At 46.0% G+C, this 16,656-nt stretch overlaps 1 protein-coding gene, 1 long non-coding RNA gene and 1 pseudogene across 3 annotated transcripts in view; 2 read left to right on the top strand and 1 right to left on the bottom strand.

The window, feature by feature from the left end:
* The window catches only part of LOC307025356, a 246,475-nt pseudogene that overhangs the window by 150,934 nt on the left and 78,885 nt on the right, over window positions 1-16,656 (bottom strand). The window lies entirely within an intron of this gene.
* Window positions 3,609-16,656, top strand: part of LOC307024363 (scavenger receptor cysteine-rich domain-containing protein DMBT1-like) — a gene marked incomplete at its 3' end in the record, with an annotated part of 85,008 nt that continues 71,960 nt past the window's right edge. Inside the window, exons 1-5 of the mRNA XM_079658428.1 lie at window positions 3,609-4,929; window positions 6,822-7,112; window positions 7,345-7,656; window positions 10,826-11,113; window positions 16,126-16,446. Coding sequence (XP_079514554.1) covers window positions 4,302-4,929; window positions 6,822-7,112; window positions 7,345-7,656; window positions 10,826-11,113; window positions 16,126-16,446 — 1,840 coding nt within the window. The 5' untranslated portion in view covers window positions 3,609-4,301. The remainder of the gene's footprint in view (window positions 4,930-6,821; window positions 7,113-7,344; window positions 7,657-10,825; window positions 11,114-16,125; window positions 16,447-16,656) is intronic.
* On the top strand, window positions 11,970-12,885 carry LOC307025494. The gene is made up of 2 exons (XR_013804178.1): window positions 11,970-12,188; window positions 12,713-12,885. It is a non-coding gene; the product is annotated as an uncharacterized lncRNA (long non-coding RNA).

The raw sequence follows: 16,656 nt of genomic DNA, 5'->3' as shown, positions 1-16,656 counted from the left end.
TCACCCTCCAGAGAGGGAAGACATCTGAACTAACATCTCTGTTAACCTCCTTTGCTCTCTCACTGTCTCCATCCCCACCAACTCATAACGCTGTCTCCATCCCCACCAACTCATAACACTGTCTCCATCCCCACCAACTCATAACACTGTCTCCATCCCCACCAACTCATAACGCTGTCTCCATCCCCACCAACTCATAACACTGTCTCCATCCCCACCAACTCATAACGCTGTCTCCATCCCCACCAACTCATAACGCTGTCTCCATCCCCACCAACTCATAACACTGTCTCCATCCCCACCAACTCATAACGCTGTCTCCATCCCCACCAACTCATAACACTGTCTCCATCCCCACCAACTCATAACGCTGTCTCCATCCCCACCAACTCAAAACACTGTCTCCATCCCCACCAACTCATAACACTGTCTCCATCCCCACCAACTCATAACGCTGTCTCCATCCCCACCAACTCATAACGCTGTCTCCATCCCCACCAACTCATAACGCTGTCTCCATCCCCACCAACTCAAAACACTGTCTCCATCCCCACCAACTCATAACGCTGTCTCCATCCCCACCAACTCATAACGCTGTCTCCATCCCCACCAACTCATAACGCTGTCTCCATCCCCACCAACTCAAAACACTGTCTCCATCCCCACCAACTCATAACGCTGTCTCCATCCCCACCAACTCATAACACTGTCTCCATCCCCACCAACTCATAACACTGTCTCCATCCCCACCAACTCATAACGCTGTCTCCATCCCCACCAACTCATAACACTGTCTCCATCCCCACCAACTCATAACGCTGTCTCCATCCCCACCAACTCATAACGCTGTCTCCATCCCCACCAACTCATAACACTGTCTCCATCCCCACCAACTCATAACACTGTCTCCATCCCCACCAACTCATAACACTGTCTCCATCCCCACCAACTCATAACACTGTCTCCATCCCCACCAACTCATAACGCTGTCTCCATCCCCACCAACTCATAACACTGTCTCCATCCCCACCAACTCATAACACTGTCTCCATCCCCACCAACTCATAACACTGTCTCCATCCCCACCAACTCATAACACTGTCTCCATCCCCACCAACTCATAACACTGTCTCCATCCCCACCAACTTATAACACTGTCTCCATCCCCACCAACTCATAACACTGTCTCCGTCCCCACCAACTCATAACGCTGTCTCCATCCCCACCAACTCATAACACTGTCTCCATCCCCACCAACTCATAACGCTGTCTCCATCCCCACCAACTCATAACGCTGTCTCCATCCCCACCAACTCATAACACTGTCTCCATCCCCACCAACTCATAACGCTGTCTCCATCCCCACCAACTCATAACGCTGTCTCCATCCCCACCAACTCATAACGCTGTCTCCATCCCCACCAACTCATAACGCTGTCTCCATCCCCACCAACTCATAACACTGTCTCCATCCCCACCAACTCATAACACTGTCTCCATCCCCACCAACTCATAACACTGTCTCCATCCCCACCAACTCATAACGCTGTCTCCATCCCCACCAACTCATAACGCTGTCTCCATCCCCTCCAACTCATAACACTGTCTCCATCCCCACCAACTCATAACACTGTCTCCATCCCCACCAACTCATAACACTGTCTCCATCCCCACCAACTCATAACACTGTCTCCATCCCCACCAACTCATAACGCTGTCTCCATCCCCACCAACTCATAACGCTGTCTCCATCCCCACCAACTCATAACGCTGTCTCCATCCCCACCAACTCATAACACTGTCTCCATCCCCACCAACTCATAACGCTGTCTCCATCCCCACCAACTCATAACGCTGGCAATGTCCTTGATCTCATATCCTCAAGGAACTGCTCTACTTCTAACCTCTCTGTAAACCCGCTCCACACCTCCGATCACTTCTTCATTTCATTCTCTCTACCCCTTTCCAAACATAACAAACTAATCTCTTCTAACTCTGCACCTGTCCGCCGTAACCTCCGTTCCCTCTCCCCCTCTACCTTTGCCTCATCGGTGCTCTCAGCCCTCCCTTCCTCTGACTCCTTCCAACTCCTGCCTCCAAACTCTGCTGCAGAAACTTTCCTCTCTACTCTCTCATCCTCTCTGGACTCTCTCTCTCTCCTCTCTCTCCTCTCTCATCCTCTCTGGACTCTCTCTCTCTCCTCTCTCATCCTCTCTGGACTCTCTCTCTCCTCTCTCCTCTCTCATCCTCTCTGGACTCTCTCTCTCCTCTCTCCTCTCTAATCCTCTCTGGACTCTCTCTCTCCTCTCTCCTCTCTCCTCTCTCTGTCCTCTGTCCTCTCTCCTCTCTCATCCTCTCTGGACTCTCTCTCTCCTCTCTCCTCTCTCATCCTCTCTGGACTCTCTCTCTCCTCTATCCTCTCTAATCCTCTCTGGACTCTCTCTGTCCTCTCACATCTCGGCAGGCTCGTCAGTCCCCTCCTGCTCCCTGGCTAAATGACGCACTGCGTGCTAATAGAACCATCCTTCGGGCAGCAGAGCGGAAATGGTGGAAATCCAATCACCATGACGACCTCCTAACCTATCAGGCTCTCCTCTCCTCTTTCTCTGCTTCCATCTCTCAGGCAAAAAGCACTTTCTTTCAAGATAAGATCCAATCTTCCTATTCCAACCCCAAAAAACTATTTTCCATCTTCTCCACCCTCTTGGACCCCCCCAAAGCCCATTCCCCCTCTTGGACCCCCCCAAAGCCCCTTTCCCCTCCACCCTCTTGGACCCCCCCAAAGCCCCTTTCCCCTCCACCCTCTTGGACCCTCCCAAAGCCCCTCCACCCTCTTGGACCCCCCCAAAGCCCCTTTCCCCTCCACCCTCTTGGACCCCCCCAAAGCCCCTTTCCCCTCCACCCTCTTGGACCCCCCCAAAGCCCCTTTCCCCTCCTCCCTCTTGGACCCCCCCAAAGCACCTTCCCCCTCCACCCTCTTGGACCCCCCCAAAGCCCCTTCCCCCTCCTCCCTCTTGGACCCCCCCAAAGCCCCTTTCCCCTCCACCCTCTTGGACCCCCCCAAAGCCCCTTTCCCCTCCACCCTCTTGGACCCCCCAAAGCACCTTCCCCCTCCACCCTCTTGGACCCCCCCAAAGCCCCTTCCCCCTCCTCCCTCTTGGACCCCCCCAAAGCCCCTTCCCCCTCCTCCCTCTTGGACCCCCCCAAAGCCCCTTTCCCCTCCACCCTCTTGGACCCCCCCAAAGCCCCTTTCCCCTCCACCCTCTTGGACCCCCCAAAGCACCTTCCCCCTCCACCCTCTTGGACCCCCCCAAAGCCCCTTCCCCCTCCTCCCTCTTGGACCCCCCCAAAGCCCCTTCCCCTCCTCCCTTCTTCCAAGCGACTTTGTTAACCACTTTGAAAAAAAGGTTGAAAATATTCGCTCTTCTTTTTCTGACTCACCTTTACTCACCGCTGGGTCACCAGACCCTCACCCACACACTGACCTCCTTCTCCCCTCTCTCTCCAAGTGAGGGTCTTACCCTCATTACCTCTGCCCGTCCTACCACCTGTCCTCTGGACTCTATCCCCTCAAACATCCTTCAGACTATCGCTCCTGATATTCTACCGTTTCTCATTTCATCAACACTTCTCTAACTTCTGGTCACTTTCCAAACAGTCTCAAGGAGGCAAGAGTAAACCCTCTCCTTAAGAAACCCACTCTCAACCCGTCTGATGTTAGAAACTACAGACCTGTCTCTCTCCTCCCGTTCCTGTCTAAAACACTTGAACGCGCTGTCTTTAAACAACTCTCCTGTTACCTCCATCAGAACAACCTTCTGGATCCGCACCAGTCTGGTTTCAAGGCAGGTCACTCAACAGAAACTGCTCTCCTTGCTGTCTCTGAGGAACTGCACACGGCTAAAGCAGCCTCCCTCTCCTCTGTCATCATCCTTCTGGACCTGTCTGCTGCATTCAACACAGTGAACCATCAGATCCTCCTTCACACTCTCCAAGAACTTGGAGTCTCAGGCTCTGCACTTTCCCTCCTCACCTCATACCTCAAAGACCGCACCTACAGGGTTACTTGGAGAGGGTCCGAGTCCGACCCTTGTCAATTAACTAAAGGGGTCCCTCAGGGCTCTGTTCTTGGTCCCCTCCTCTTCTCCTTGTACACAAACTCGCTCGGGTCTGTCATTAGCCCGCATGATTTTTCATACCACTGCTACGCTGACGACACCCAACTGATTCTGTCCTTTCCCCGCTCAGAGACCCAGGTCGTCGCACGCATCTCTGCTTGCCTAGCAGACATCTCTCAGTGGATGTCTGCTCATCACCTCAAGCTCAACCTTGACAAGACTGAACTGCTTTTCCTTCAGGGAAAAGATTGTCCCACTCTTGACCTAACAATCAACATCGGCCCCTCTGTTGTTTCCCCGACTCAGACTGCAAGGAATCTGGGTGTGGTCCTAGATAACAAACTGTCCTTCACTGCAAACATCGCTGCTACAACCCGCTGCTGCAGATACACTCTTTACAACATCAGGAGGATACGTCCCCAGCTGACCCAGAAAGAGACGCAGGTTCTGGTCCAGGCTCTCGTCATCTCACGCCTAGACTACTGCAACTCCCTCCTGGCTGGTCTACCTGCATGTGCCCTCCGACCTCTGCAGCTCATCCAGAATGCAGCGGCTCGTCTGGTCTTCAACCTTCCTAAATGTTCCCACACCACGCCGCTCCTCCGCTCCCTTCACTGGCTTCCAGTAACTGCTAGAATCCACTTCAAGACACTGGTACTTGCGTACAATGCTGTGAATGGATCTGGCCCTTCCTACATCCAGGACATGGTTAAACCGTACACCCCAGCACGTGCACTCCGCTCTGCATCAGCCAAACAGCTCGCTGCACCCGCACTGCGAGGGGGACCCAAGTTCCCATCAGCAGAAACACGTGGGTTTGATATCCTGGCTCCAAAATGGTGGAATGAGCTCCCCATTGAAATCAGGACAGCAGAAAGCTTACGCATCTTCTTCAGACTGAAAACTCATCTCTTTGGACTCCACTTCCAGAGATAGAATTACTAACAAAGCACTTGTATACTAATAAAGGACTGGCTTATCTAAAGCCAGTTGAGCAGCACTTGAAATGTTTGGCTCTATAAAACCTGATGTACTTATATGATTCTGATTTCTTCAAGGTTGTATCTTGTTGGTCGAATGTACTTATTGTAAGTCTCTTTGGATCAAAGCCTCAGCTAAATGTGATGTAATGATGGAAACTTCTGAAGCAATGGAGAAAAAGCTCAGAGACACGGGGAGAGCTGGAACTTTGATGGTAAACACTGATGGTTTATTATGGAGTTACGGCCGGAGAATTTGACAAGACATGCTGCAGCCACGAGGTGACACAGCTGCTGCCAAACCAATTCTGAACATCTCTACCCCAGAGCCCTGTGTTCAGCTGGTTCTGAGAGAATAATTGTCACAATCTTATGAAGGACTCAAATGCAGCACTCGAGAAACCACGGAGTATTGGTAATGCACTTTATTGGTAATAATACCAGAGCAGAGGAATACCGGATGATGTACAGGCAAACGAACCGGAGGACAGCGGGCAGAAGGTGAGTCAGGGCCGGGCAGAGGGTCAGGGAGCAGGCGAGGCGGTCAGCGTAGGTACAGGCAGGGTCAGACAGCAGGCAAGGCAGGATAGTCCAAGGACAGGCAGGATCAGGGATCAGGCCGAGCAGGCAGGTCGGGGACAGGCAGGGTTGGAACCGGGTAGGCAATCTGATGACAAACGCATGAAAGACTAGCATGAAGGCAAAGTACGATCTGGCAACGGGTGTGTGTCTGGTGAGGGTTTAAATACTGGCAGTGAAGCTAATGGGTGCAGAAGAGAAAGAGAGTGAGCAAAAACGTGGGTGTGGTTAACAGGTGAGACAGGTGAATGGAAAACTAATGGTGAAAGATGGAGCAGACTGTGACAAGAATCAACATCGTGCATAACAAGATCAAACAGGAGGAGCTCTATAGCACCTCTATCTGCTGAAGCCAACAGGCAGGAACAGGGAGACGACACACTGAGAGCAGCTCAGGGTAGCAGGTCTGTTCTCAGTGAGGGCAGGACAAACTGTTAAACTGGGTCAGAGTTATGGGCCGAGGAAATGTTTACCCAACATCTGTGATTGGTTCATTTCATCAAACTCACTTTATTCTCTCTCTCTCTGATCTCTCTCTTGTTTCTCTTCAGAGCCGGTCAGACTGGTGGGAGGAGAGATTCGCTGTGCAGGAGCTCTGGAGGTGAAGCTTCAGGGAGAATGGAGATCACTGATTGGTTTTCCTACCTGGACTCTGAAGGCAGCAGGTGTTCTCTGCAGAGATCTGGGCTGTGGCTCTGCTGTTTCTGTGGGAGAGAGAGAGGAGTCCTCAGAGAGACCTGTGTGGGGGATCAGACCTACCTGTGTTGAGTCTGGATCTGCTCTCAGGGAGTGCGCAGCAGCAGGTTACTCTTCCTACTTCCTGACTCTTACCTGTTCAGGTAAGCTCCTTTGACTCTCTCTCAGAATTTCACTGTTCCTCAAAATTTGACGTTTCATCGAAATGTTGACTTTTGAGAAAAAAAACACTTATTTCTCAAAATTTGACTTATTTTTTTCCAATTTGAGTTTTTTCTCAGTCCTTTTTTATTCGTGGACTGTAGCTCAGCCTCAGAGAGAAACACCTGCTCACCTGGCAGAGCTCTTAGCCTCACCTGCTCAGGTAGAGAGGAGCTGTGATTGGTTCATTCTGTTCTGATCAAACTCTCTTTATTCTCTCTCTGATCTCTCTCTTGTTTCTCTTCAGAGCCGGTCAGACTGGTGGGAGGAGAGAGTCGCTGTGCAGGAGACCTGGAGGTGGAACATCGAGGAGAATGGAGACCAGTGGGGGGCTTTAACTCTCTCTGGACCCTGAAGGCAGCAGGTGTTCTCTGCAGATATCTCAACTGTGGCTCTGCTGTTTCTGTGGGATGGCGAGAGGAGTCCTCATTTAGACCTTTGTGGTGGATCAGACCTACCTGTGTTCAGTCTGGATCTGCTCTGAGGGAGTGTGCAGAATCAGGTTCATTTTCCCACTTCCTGACTCTCACCTGTTCAGGTAAGCTCCTTTGACTTTTTTCTTTGAACTTTTCCTAAAATGTTTGACTTTTTTCTCACAATTTTACTTTTCATAGAATGTTGACTTGTCCTCGACATTTGACACCTTCCCAAATTTTGATTTTTAAATAAATAACAAGTAAGAAAATAGAAGTAAAAGATAAAGTATAAAATACAATAAATGTAAAAAGTAACTGTTTCTTTACCTCAGTTTGATCTTCTGTCCTCTCCAGACTCTGTCAGGCTGGTGAATGGGACCAGTCTGTGCTCAGGTAGACTGGAGGTGAACTCTAACCAGTCTGACCCGTCCTGGTCCTCAGTGTGTGAGGCTGACTTTGACCAGCAGGATGCTCAGGTGGTCTGCAGGCAGCTGGGCTGTGGGGCTCCTTCAGTCCTCCAGGGGGCGCTCTATGGAGAAGGGGAGGCTCCAATGTGGACCAAAGAGTTCCAGTGTGGAGGCCATGAGTCTGCTCTCCTGGACTGTAGCTCAGCCTCAGAGAGAAACACCTGCTCACCTGGCAGAGCTGTTAGCCTCACCTGCTCAGGTAGAAGACTCAAAGATTCAAAGGCAGTACAAACTGATTAACTGGGTCAAAGTTATTTGCCTGGGAAAATATTTCCCCAAAATCTGTATTGGTTAATTTCATCAATCTCACTTTATTCTCTCTCTGATGACTCTCTTGTTTCTCTTCAGAGCCGGTCAGACTGGTGGGAGGAGAGAGTCGCTGTGCAGGAGACCTGGAGCTGAAGCTTCGGGGAGAATGGAGAGCAGTGATTGGTTTTCCTACCTGGACCCTGGAGGTAGCAGGTGTTCTCTGCAGAGAGCTGGGCTGTGGCTCTGCTGTTTCTGTGGGAGAGAGAAAGGAGTCCTCAGAGAGACCTGTGTGGAGGATCAGACCTACCTGTGTTCAGTCTGGATCTGCTCTGAGGGAGTGTGCAACAGCAAGTTCCTCTTCCCACTTCCTGACTCTTACCTGTTCAGGTAAGCTCCTTTGACTCTTTTTCAGAATTTCACTGTTCCTCGAAATGTGATGTTTCCTCACAATTTGACTTTTCCTCAAATTTTGATTTTTAATTAAATGACAAATAAGAACATAGAAAAAAAGATAAAGAAAACACAAGAACAATTATAAAAGTAACTGTTTCTTTAACTCAGTTTTATCTTCTGTTCTCTCCAGACTCTGTCAGGCTGGTGAATGGGACCAGTCTGTGCTCAGGTAGACTGGAGGTGAAGTCTAACCAGACTAACCAGACTAACCCGTCCTGGTCCTCAGTGTGTGAGGCTGACTTTGACCAGCAGGATGCTCAGGTGGTCTGCAGGCAGCTGGGCTGTGGGGCTCCTTCAGTCCTCCAGGGGGCGCTCTATGGAGAAGGGGAGGCTCCAATGTGGACCAAAGAGTTCCAGTGTGGAGGCCATGAGTCTGCTCTCCTGGACTGTAGCTCAGCCTCAGAGAGAAACACCTGCTCACCTGGCACAGCTGTTAGCCTCACCTGCTCAGGTAGAAGATTCAAAGATTTTATTATCATATGCACATGAGCTACAGAGTAGAAATGGCAATTATATTCTCCTGACCTGAGGCCTGTACTACGAAGCAGGATTTTTGCTTAGCCGGCTAACTTTAGGAAATACTCTTGGTTTTCCGGTCCTTTTCAGGTCTCAGGCTCGAAAATGACATTCCCATAACAAATGATAATATCTTCACTTCTAAAAGGGGTAAATTAATAATCTTTTTTCTCAAAGCAATGATAAACCTGTGAGTTGGATGCATAATAGTCAGAATAAATATACATTTTTTTTATTTTAAAGTAAATTCAGATTGAACATAGTAAATATATTTAAATTATAGTGTCCGTCCAAAAATAAACCATTACTTATAGTGAAAAACAATCTTGAATGATGGGATAGTAGAGTAAAAGCTTTAGGAATCCAAACTATAACATAAAATAAGGACCCCGTATCAAGATTGATGCAAAACAAGTGAAATTTGACCTTTTTAGAGAGGTTTAGCAAAAAAGAAATCACCTTTGGGGTCATTTGGGTGGATGTGGGTGTATTTGCCGTTTATCTTGAACCCATTGGTCGATTTTGATGATTAACTTCAGGTAAACTCTGGGTTTCTGGTCCTTCGACGCTGGTTCTCTTTTTAGCAGGCTAGATCTCCATGGTAACTGATGCTGAGCGGCTAACCTGCTCCGGAGCAGGTTAGGTTGCAGGCTAAGAGATCAACTCAGTGAAAGCACTGCCTGCTGACCAATCAGAGCTCAGTGTGCTGAGTTTAAAGCGATCAAGTCATATTACAGGAGAAAGGAAATACAGAAAAGCTGCCGTTGCAGGAAAGACGGCCGGCAGAAATCACCGACTGTGAACGTGAACATTAATAGAATATCACCTCCCATCTTCAGAGCAATCTGACTATTAGAACATTAGCCTTAAGAAAGCTTACTTAAATATCTGCCACAACATAAGTAACCGGATCAGAGTAACATTAAGTACAGTCCGCGGCATATCACATCATAATGTATCATCTCCTTATCCGAGTCAGCTGAGCCGTATCTGGCCGTGCAACACTCACAGTGTCACATACTGGATGCAGAAGGATTATTTTAAGCAACACATTAAGTTGAGGAAACACTCGAGTCAAATGTAATGAAAGTCAGATGGTGTCTTAGACGGGGCAGTGATATCATAAACCTGTTCATGTACGCATTCAAACACTTGTTCTGTTACCAGCTGTATTCACCTTGCAGGTGCAGCTATGTGGCTTTGATCCTGGATCAAGTGTTTAAGTCATGGATGTTTAAAGTTTAACTTCTTCATATGTCTAATATTATAGTTGACTTTTCATTCAGGAAGTATGACGCTGCGCTGTCAGTACGCTTCTCCATGTTTGTGATTGGTCGAATGCTCCAGATACCACCCCTTTCATGTGAACGCGCTCCTAACTAGATAGGACACGGCTGGCTTGAGCGATCCACTTGATAACCAGCGTCGTAGGACCGTTTAGCGAGAGCGTGTATGTTTTGGATTAGACCAACCGGCTAACTCAAACATATCCAGGTTAGGTTGAACCAGCTTCGTAGTACAGGCCTCTGAGCTCCTCCAACAATGCAACATAGGCCTATATAATAAATTACAAAAAATAGTGCAAGAAGTCTCATCTTTAAATCTAGTTATTAATAGTTATATAACATAGTTATCATCGCAATAAACGTTTTTTAATTTAGTCTTAGTGTACGTTATTTAATTTAATATTATTTTCTTGTACATATCATATTGTATAGACGTTTTGCACAGTTACTTTTTTATCCTCAAAATTTGACTTATTTCTCTAAAGTTGACTTTTTTTTTCATTTTTTGTTTGTTCTGACAATTAGACTTTTCCTCGAAATTTGGACTTTTTTTTCAAAATTCTTTTTATTATCAAACTTCTCCAAAAAAAATTCTAGAGTTTTTGACTTTGCAAAAAAACATTATCTATTTTTTTCAAAATTTGTTTTTTTTCTCAGAGTTTTTGACTTTTTTCTAAAATGTTTACTTTTTCCTCAAATTTTGGATTTTTTTTCTAAATTCCTGATTGCCATTTCTAACCTGTAGCTCAAGTGCATTGATATACATGTAAATAGAATATAAAATAGAGGAGCTGCAGCTGTGATTGGTTCATTTCATCAAACTCTCTTTATTCTCTCTCTGATCTCTCTCTTGTTTCTCTTCAGAGCCGGTCAGACTGGTGGGAGGAGAGAGTCGCTGTGCAGGAGACCTGGAGGTCAAACAGGGAGAATGGAGACCAGTGGGGGGCTTTAACTCTCTCTGGACCCTGAAGAGAGCAGGTGTTCTCTGCAGAGAGCTCAACTGTGGCTCTGCTGTTTCTGTAGGAGAGAGAAAGGCGTCCTCAAAGAGATCTGTGTGGTGGATCAGTCCTCAATGTGTTCAGTCTGCATCTGCTCTGAGGGAATGTGCATTATCAAGTTCCTCTTCCCACTTCCTGACTCTTACCTGTTCAGGTAAGCTCCTTTAACCTCTTAAGCCAGAGAGACCCCGGTACCGGGGCAGCATTTTTTTTTCTCACGAAACTGTGTCTCGGGGCTTCTTAACATTTAAAAACCTATGAATGTCTCATACTCAGTTAACGTGAAGAAACTCAGCTACCTGACGATACGAGCCATTTTTACTGAAACAAAACACAAGTCTCACAAGAAGCTTTAGTATTAGCCCTTAGCGAAAACGCGCTAATGCTACTTCCGGTGCTAACTGGCAAAAATGATCTTTAAAACTTAATATGTTCAGCACATACTACATATCTCCTGAAAGCTGATACTCCACATATTATTTTGATATAAGTGTCATCACTGCACGACACAAACTCACTGAGCTAGCAGCCAGAACAGAGCAAAAAAAACACAACAGTTTTCTAAACCATAACAATAATTATGTCTTACCGTTGCTGTTTTGTGATCAAAAGTCGTGTTCAAGGAAATAAAAACGCTGCTCAAGGTTAATCCAATGTCTCTTAGTCACTTTAGAATTGTTCCTGATAATCTATCATTACATTCATGGCAGCAGAGTAGGTATAAAGTTTAGTAGTCCGGGGCTCAGGCTGTCTCATGTGCTGTTTACGCAAACCTCTCTCTCCTTGGCGCAAGTGTTTAGCCGGATATACTAACTCTCCCTCGATTCTATTGGCTCTAAAGTTTCAAAAAAGGTGTCAACCCCCAAAATCGACCAATGGGTTCCAGAGATAGGATCCTGCGTAGTATAAATAATGCCAGCACCGGCAGCTTTACGCACATGACGCAGCAGAGGCACAACCACAGCCGGACCACCGCAGCAGCAGCACAGCAGCAGCACAGCAGCAACACAGCGATCACAGAGACGACAGAGACAACAGCAGGCAACAGAACATCATATTACAAGGACAAGGATTTATTTGCTTTTAGGACTTATTTGAGAAAATAATGGCCCCAGAAAGAGGCTGTATAAGCTTGAAGACCCCGTGGAAATGGTGTTCGCTGACTCTCCGTCAGAAGGTGAGGATCTACTTCGGCCACAATCAGACCCTGATTATGAACTTCAGGAAAGGTATGTACTCTCTCTGTTTGTATCTATTAGTTGTGTATTTGGTGTAGCCTAATGGTATTCATCTACAGTAATTCCACACTCGCAAAATACAACATGGATGCCGCTTTGTTGTTGTTGCGTAATCATTCCGTGAGAAACAAAAACAATGGGAACATCGTGTTGGTGAACACGTATCAACAGATTAATTGTATTTCGTGACTATAACACGGCAGTATATAAATAAAGCTGTATTGTATATCAACCCAGTCTATATACTGTATATAAATCATATTATTTCACACACGCCGTATGGATGCTGTTTTGTAGTTCTACAGACATTGACTATTAGCAGTTTATAAATAAAGCTGTATTGTATATCAGTCTATATATATATATATATATATATATATATATATATATATATATGTGTATCCTGTTATTTCACACACGCTAAAAGGAGGAATTATTTCTGATTTGAGTTACAGTTTTGAAAGAATAAGCCAGTGAAGTTATCGATTTTGTTTTTTCCACATTTGTTTTCACAGTGATGAAGACGAGTATCAAATGGTTTCTGGATCACAGCCATCAACATCTGCCTCATCCGAGCTACGACGTGCATCAGATCAGCATACAGTTGCCCCAGAGCCATCAACATCTGCCTCATCCGAGCTACGACGTGCATCAGATCAGCATACAGTTGCCCCAGAGCCATCAACATCTGCCTCATCCGAGCTACGACGTGCATCAGATCAGCATACAGTTGCCCCAGAGCCATCAACATCCAAGCTACGCCGCCGGACGTCAGCACCAGTACTAACTCAGCCTCCCTCTGCATCTTCTGATTCAGTGGACAGACTGTCAGGAGGAAAGTGAAACGGGCTGGTGTGTGGCAGACTAAGATTGTTACCGTTCCTGACTCTGTGGTGGACTACAACAGAAGCATGGGCTGCGTGGATGTGTCCGATGCTTTGACTGGGTACTACAGCGTTCACCACAAAACCATGAAGTGGTACAAGACTTGTTTTTAGCATTTCATGGACATTGCAGTGGTGAACAGCTTCCTTCTCCACAAGGAGCTGCACAAGATGAGGGGTGACCCCAGCAGGACGAAGCCGCACACCCAGAAGTCCTTCAGGGAGCAGCTTGCTGCAGACATGAGGGGTGAAGTCCCTGCAGCACCACCACTAACACTCCCCCCATCATCACTCGTATGCATTCCCAAGTATTATGGGGAAGATGCCACCGCGCTCAGGAGGTACTGCAGGAGGTACTGCAGGAGGTACTGCAGGAGGTACTGCAGGGGGTACTGCAGGAGGTACTGCAGGAGGTACTGCAGGAGGTACTGCAGGAGGTACTGCGGGAGGTACTGCAGGGGGTACTGCGGGAGGTACTGCAGGAGGTACTGCAGGAGGTACTGCAGGGGGTACTGCAGGAGGTACTGCAGGAGGTACTGCAGGAGGTACTGCAGGGGGTACTGCAGGAGGTACTGCAGGGGGTACTGCAGGAGGTACTGCAGGAGGTACTGCAGGAGGTACTGCAGGGGGTACTGCAGGGGGTACTGCAGGAGGTACTGCAGGAGGTACTGCAGGAGGTACTGCAGGGGGTACTGCAGGGGGTACTGCAGGAGGTACTGCAGGAGGTACTGCAGGAGGTACTGCAGGAGGTACTGCAGGGGGTACTGCAGGAGGTACTGCAGGAGGAGCTCTGATGCTGGCAACAAACCAGTGAAGACACCTATCTACTGCACTAAGTGCCTGGTCCCTCTGTGCCTCAATTCAAAGAACTGTTTGAGGCGTGGCACACCTCTGACTAAACACTTTCAGGTTGTGTACATTTTTGCCAGTGTTTACAAAAAAATGCTTGTGGTGTTATTTTGGTTTTAGTGTAGTTTTTGAGTGTGTTATTTTTTAAATAAATCTGCTCCTGTTGGAGACACATTTATCCTATGTTTCCTAATTTGTATTGTGTAAGTAAACCTTCCTAGAAGTGTTAGTCGGGTGAACATGTAATAACTGTGGCAAAGTCCACACACACACACACACACACACACACACACACACACACACACACACACACACACACACACACACACACACACACACACACACACAGACACAGACACAGACACAGACACAGACACAGACACACACACACACAAAATAGTCAAATTCTGAAAAAGAAAAAATCTAAATCGGAGTTTAAAAGTCAAATTCTGTGATAAAAAAAACTAAATTTGAGATAAAAGTCCAATTCTGAGTAAAAATTCAAGAACCAGTTAATTCAGGAAATATGTTTCTTCACAGTGCAAAATGATCACACTTAAAACATTTGTTCATGCCTCAGGATAGCTCTGTGGTTAGAGCTGGACAATATGTCAGGGTATTTGCCGAACTTTCTCTGGATTCAACTATTATCAGTGTCCACCCTTTTAAGAGTGCATTGAAGACCTTCCTCTTTTACCAAAGTCTTAAGTTAGAGCTGGCATTAAATTGTACATATTTAATTTTATGGTACTTTATTTTATTGTTTTATATATTTGTGATGTCTTTTGTTTTGTCTTATTTTATTATCTTTTATTTCTAATTCTGTTTTACACACTATCTTGTCTTTCCATTTTGCTGTAATATTATTGTTGTTTGTTTTTAATCCCTAAAGCCTTTTGATACAAACCTGTTTTGTGATATTGGGATATACAAATAAGTGTTGATGATTTGATATGCAGTGGCCGCTGCCTTGTAAGCTTGTTCGAAACCCGAGCTTTTAGATTGGAAGTCAGATTTTCCCCTGATAATTCAGTTTTTTTTGCTGTGTTTTTGTGTGTGTGTGAGTGTGTTTGAGTGTGTGTTTGTGTGTGTGCAAGTATATGTTTGTCCATGTGTGTGTGAGTGCGATGTGAGTGTGTGTCATAGCAAAAAAAACTGAATTTTTAATAAAAACCTGAATTACAGTGTTAATATTCGTGAGCTGGAGCAGTACCCCAGAATAACTGCAGGGGCGCTGTGTTCAAACAAAGATTTAACAATGTTTGTTTTTGTAAAATAGTTCGATTTTGAAGACTTTTACTGTTTGAGCTCTCCAGAAACACTTCCACTCTGTCAGTCAGCAGCACACTGACCCTGTCCTGCTAATACAAAGTGTCCTCGTAGTGTCGGTATTTATTCATACCACATATCTGCTTAGACCACATAAACCAGCACACTAACACACATATATGAAATATCTGAATAAATAATGAAAGATACCACACACACACACACACACACACACACACACACACACACACAAAAAGAAATGTAATTTAAAAATATATTTTTCTTTTTTTTTAATAAAAACACTTGTATTTGGATGGAATGATTACCTATAGTGATAATACAAATATTTTTACAGTATGGTACCTGAAAAAGGTCAAATTGTACTTGTTTTGCCTCAATCTTGATACAGGGTACTTATTATATGTTTTACTTTGGATTCCTAAAGCTTTTAGTCTCCTATCCCAACATTCAAGGGTGGTTTCCCCTATAAGTAATGGTTTTGTTTAGGTGGAGGTAAGAATTTACCTTTTTTTTGTTATACTATGTTCCATCTTAATTTACTCTGACACAGAAACATCTACAATGATTCTGGCACTTCTACATCCAACTCACAGATGTACACTTGCTTTAATAAAATTAATTATTCATATAACCCTTTTAGAAGTTAAGTTATAGTCATTTGTTTTGGGCATAGCATTTTCGAGTCAGAAACCTGAAAAATAGCCTCAGGGTTTATCAGGTTAACTCTTTTTTTAGAATTTGATTTTTTTCCCCATATTTGACTTTTCCCTCAAACTTTTGACTTTTTCCTCAAAATTTTGACTTTTTCCTCAAAGTTCGAAAATAGAAATGTAAGATAAAGCATACAATATAAATTCAAAAATTAACTGTTTCTTTACCTCAGTTTTATCTTCTGTCCTCTCCAGACTCTGTCAGGCTGGTGAATGGGACCAGTCAGTGTTCAGGTAGACTGGAGGTGAAGTCTAACCAGTCTAACCAGTCTAACCCGTCCTGGTCCTCAGTGTGTGAGGCTGACTTTGACCAGCAGGATGCTCAGGTGGTCTGCAGGCAGCTGGGCTGTGGGGCTCCTTCAGTCCTCCAGGGGGCGCTCTATGGAGAAGGGGAGGCTCCAATGGGGACCAAAGAGTTCCAGTGTGGAGGCCATGAGTCTGCTCTCCTGGACTGTAGCTCAGACTCAGAGAGAAACACCTGCTCACCTGGCACAGCTGTTAGCCTCACCTGCTCAGGTAAAAGATTCAAAGATGTTATTGTCATATGCACATGAGCTACAGAGTAGAAATGGCAATGAAACTCTCCTGACCTGAGCTCCTCCAACAAAACAACATAAAACATTAAATACAAAAATAAAAAATAGTGGAAGAAGTCTACAATCAATAAGCAAGAAGTCTCATCTTGCAATCAGTTATCACCGCTGTTACGTGCCGTAGTGGGTGCTT

Source organism: Notothenia rossii, assembly GCF_949606895.1.
Source record: "Notothenia rossii genome assembly, chromosome: 11".
NCBI classification, from domain to species: Eukaryota; Metazoa; Chordata; class Actinopteri; order Perciformes; family Nototheniidae; genus Notothenia; species Notothenia rossii.
This window is presented reverse-complemented; position numbering and strand designations above follow the sequence as displayed.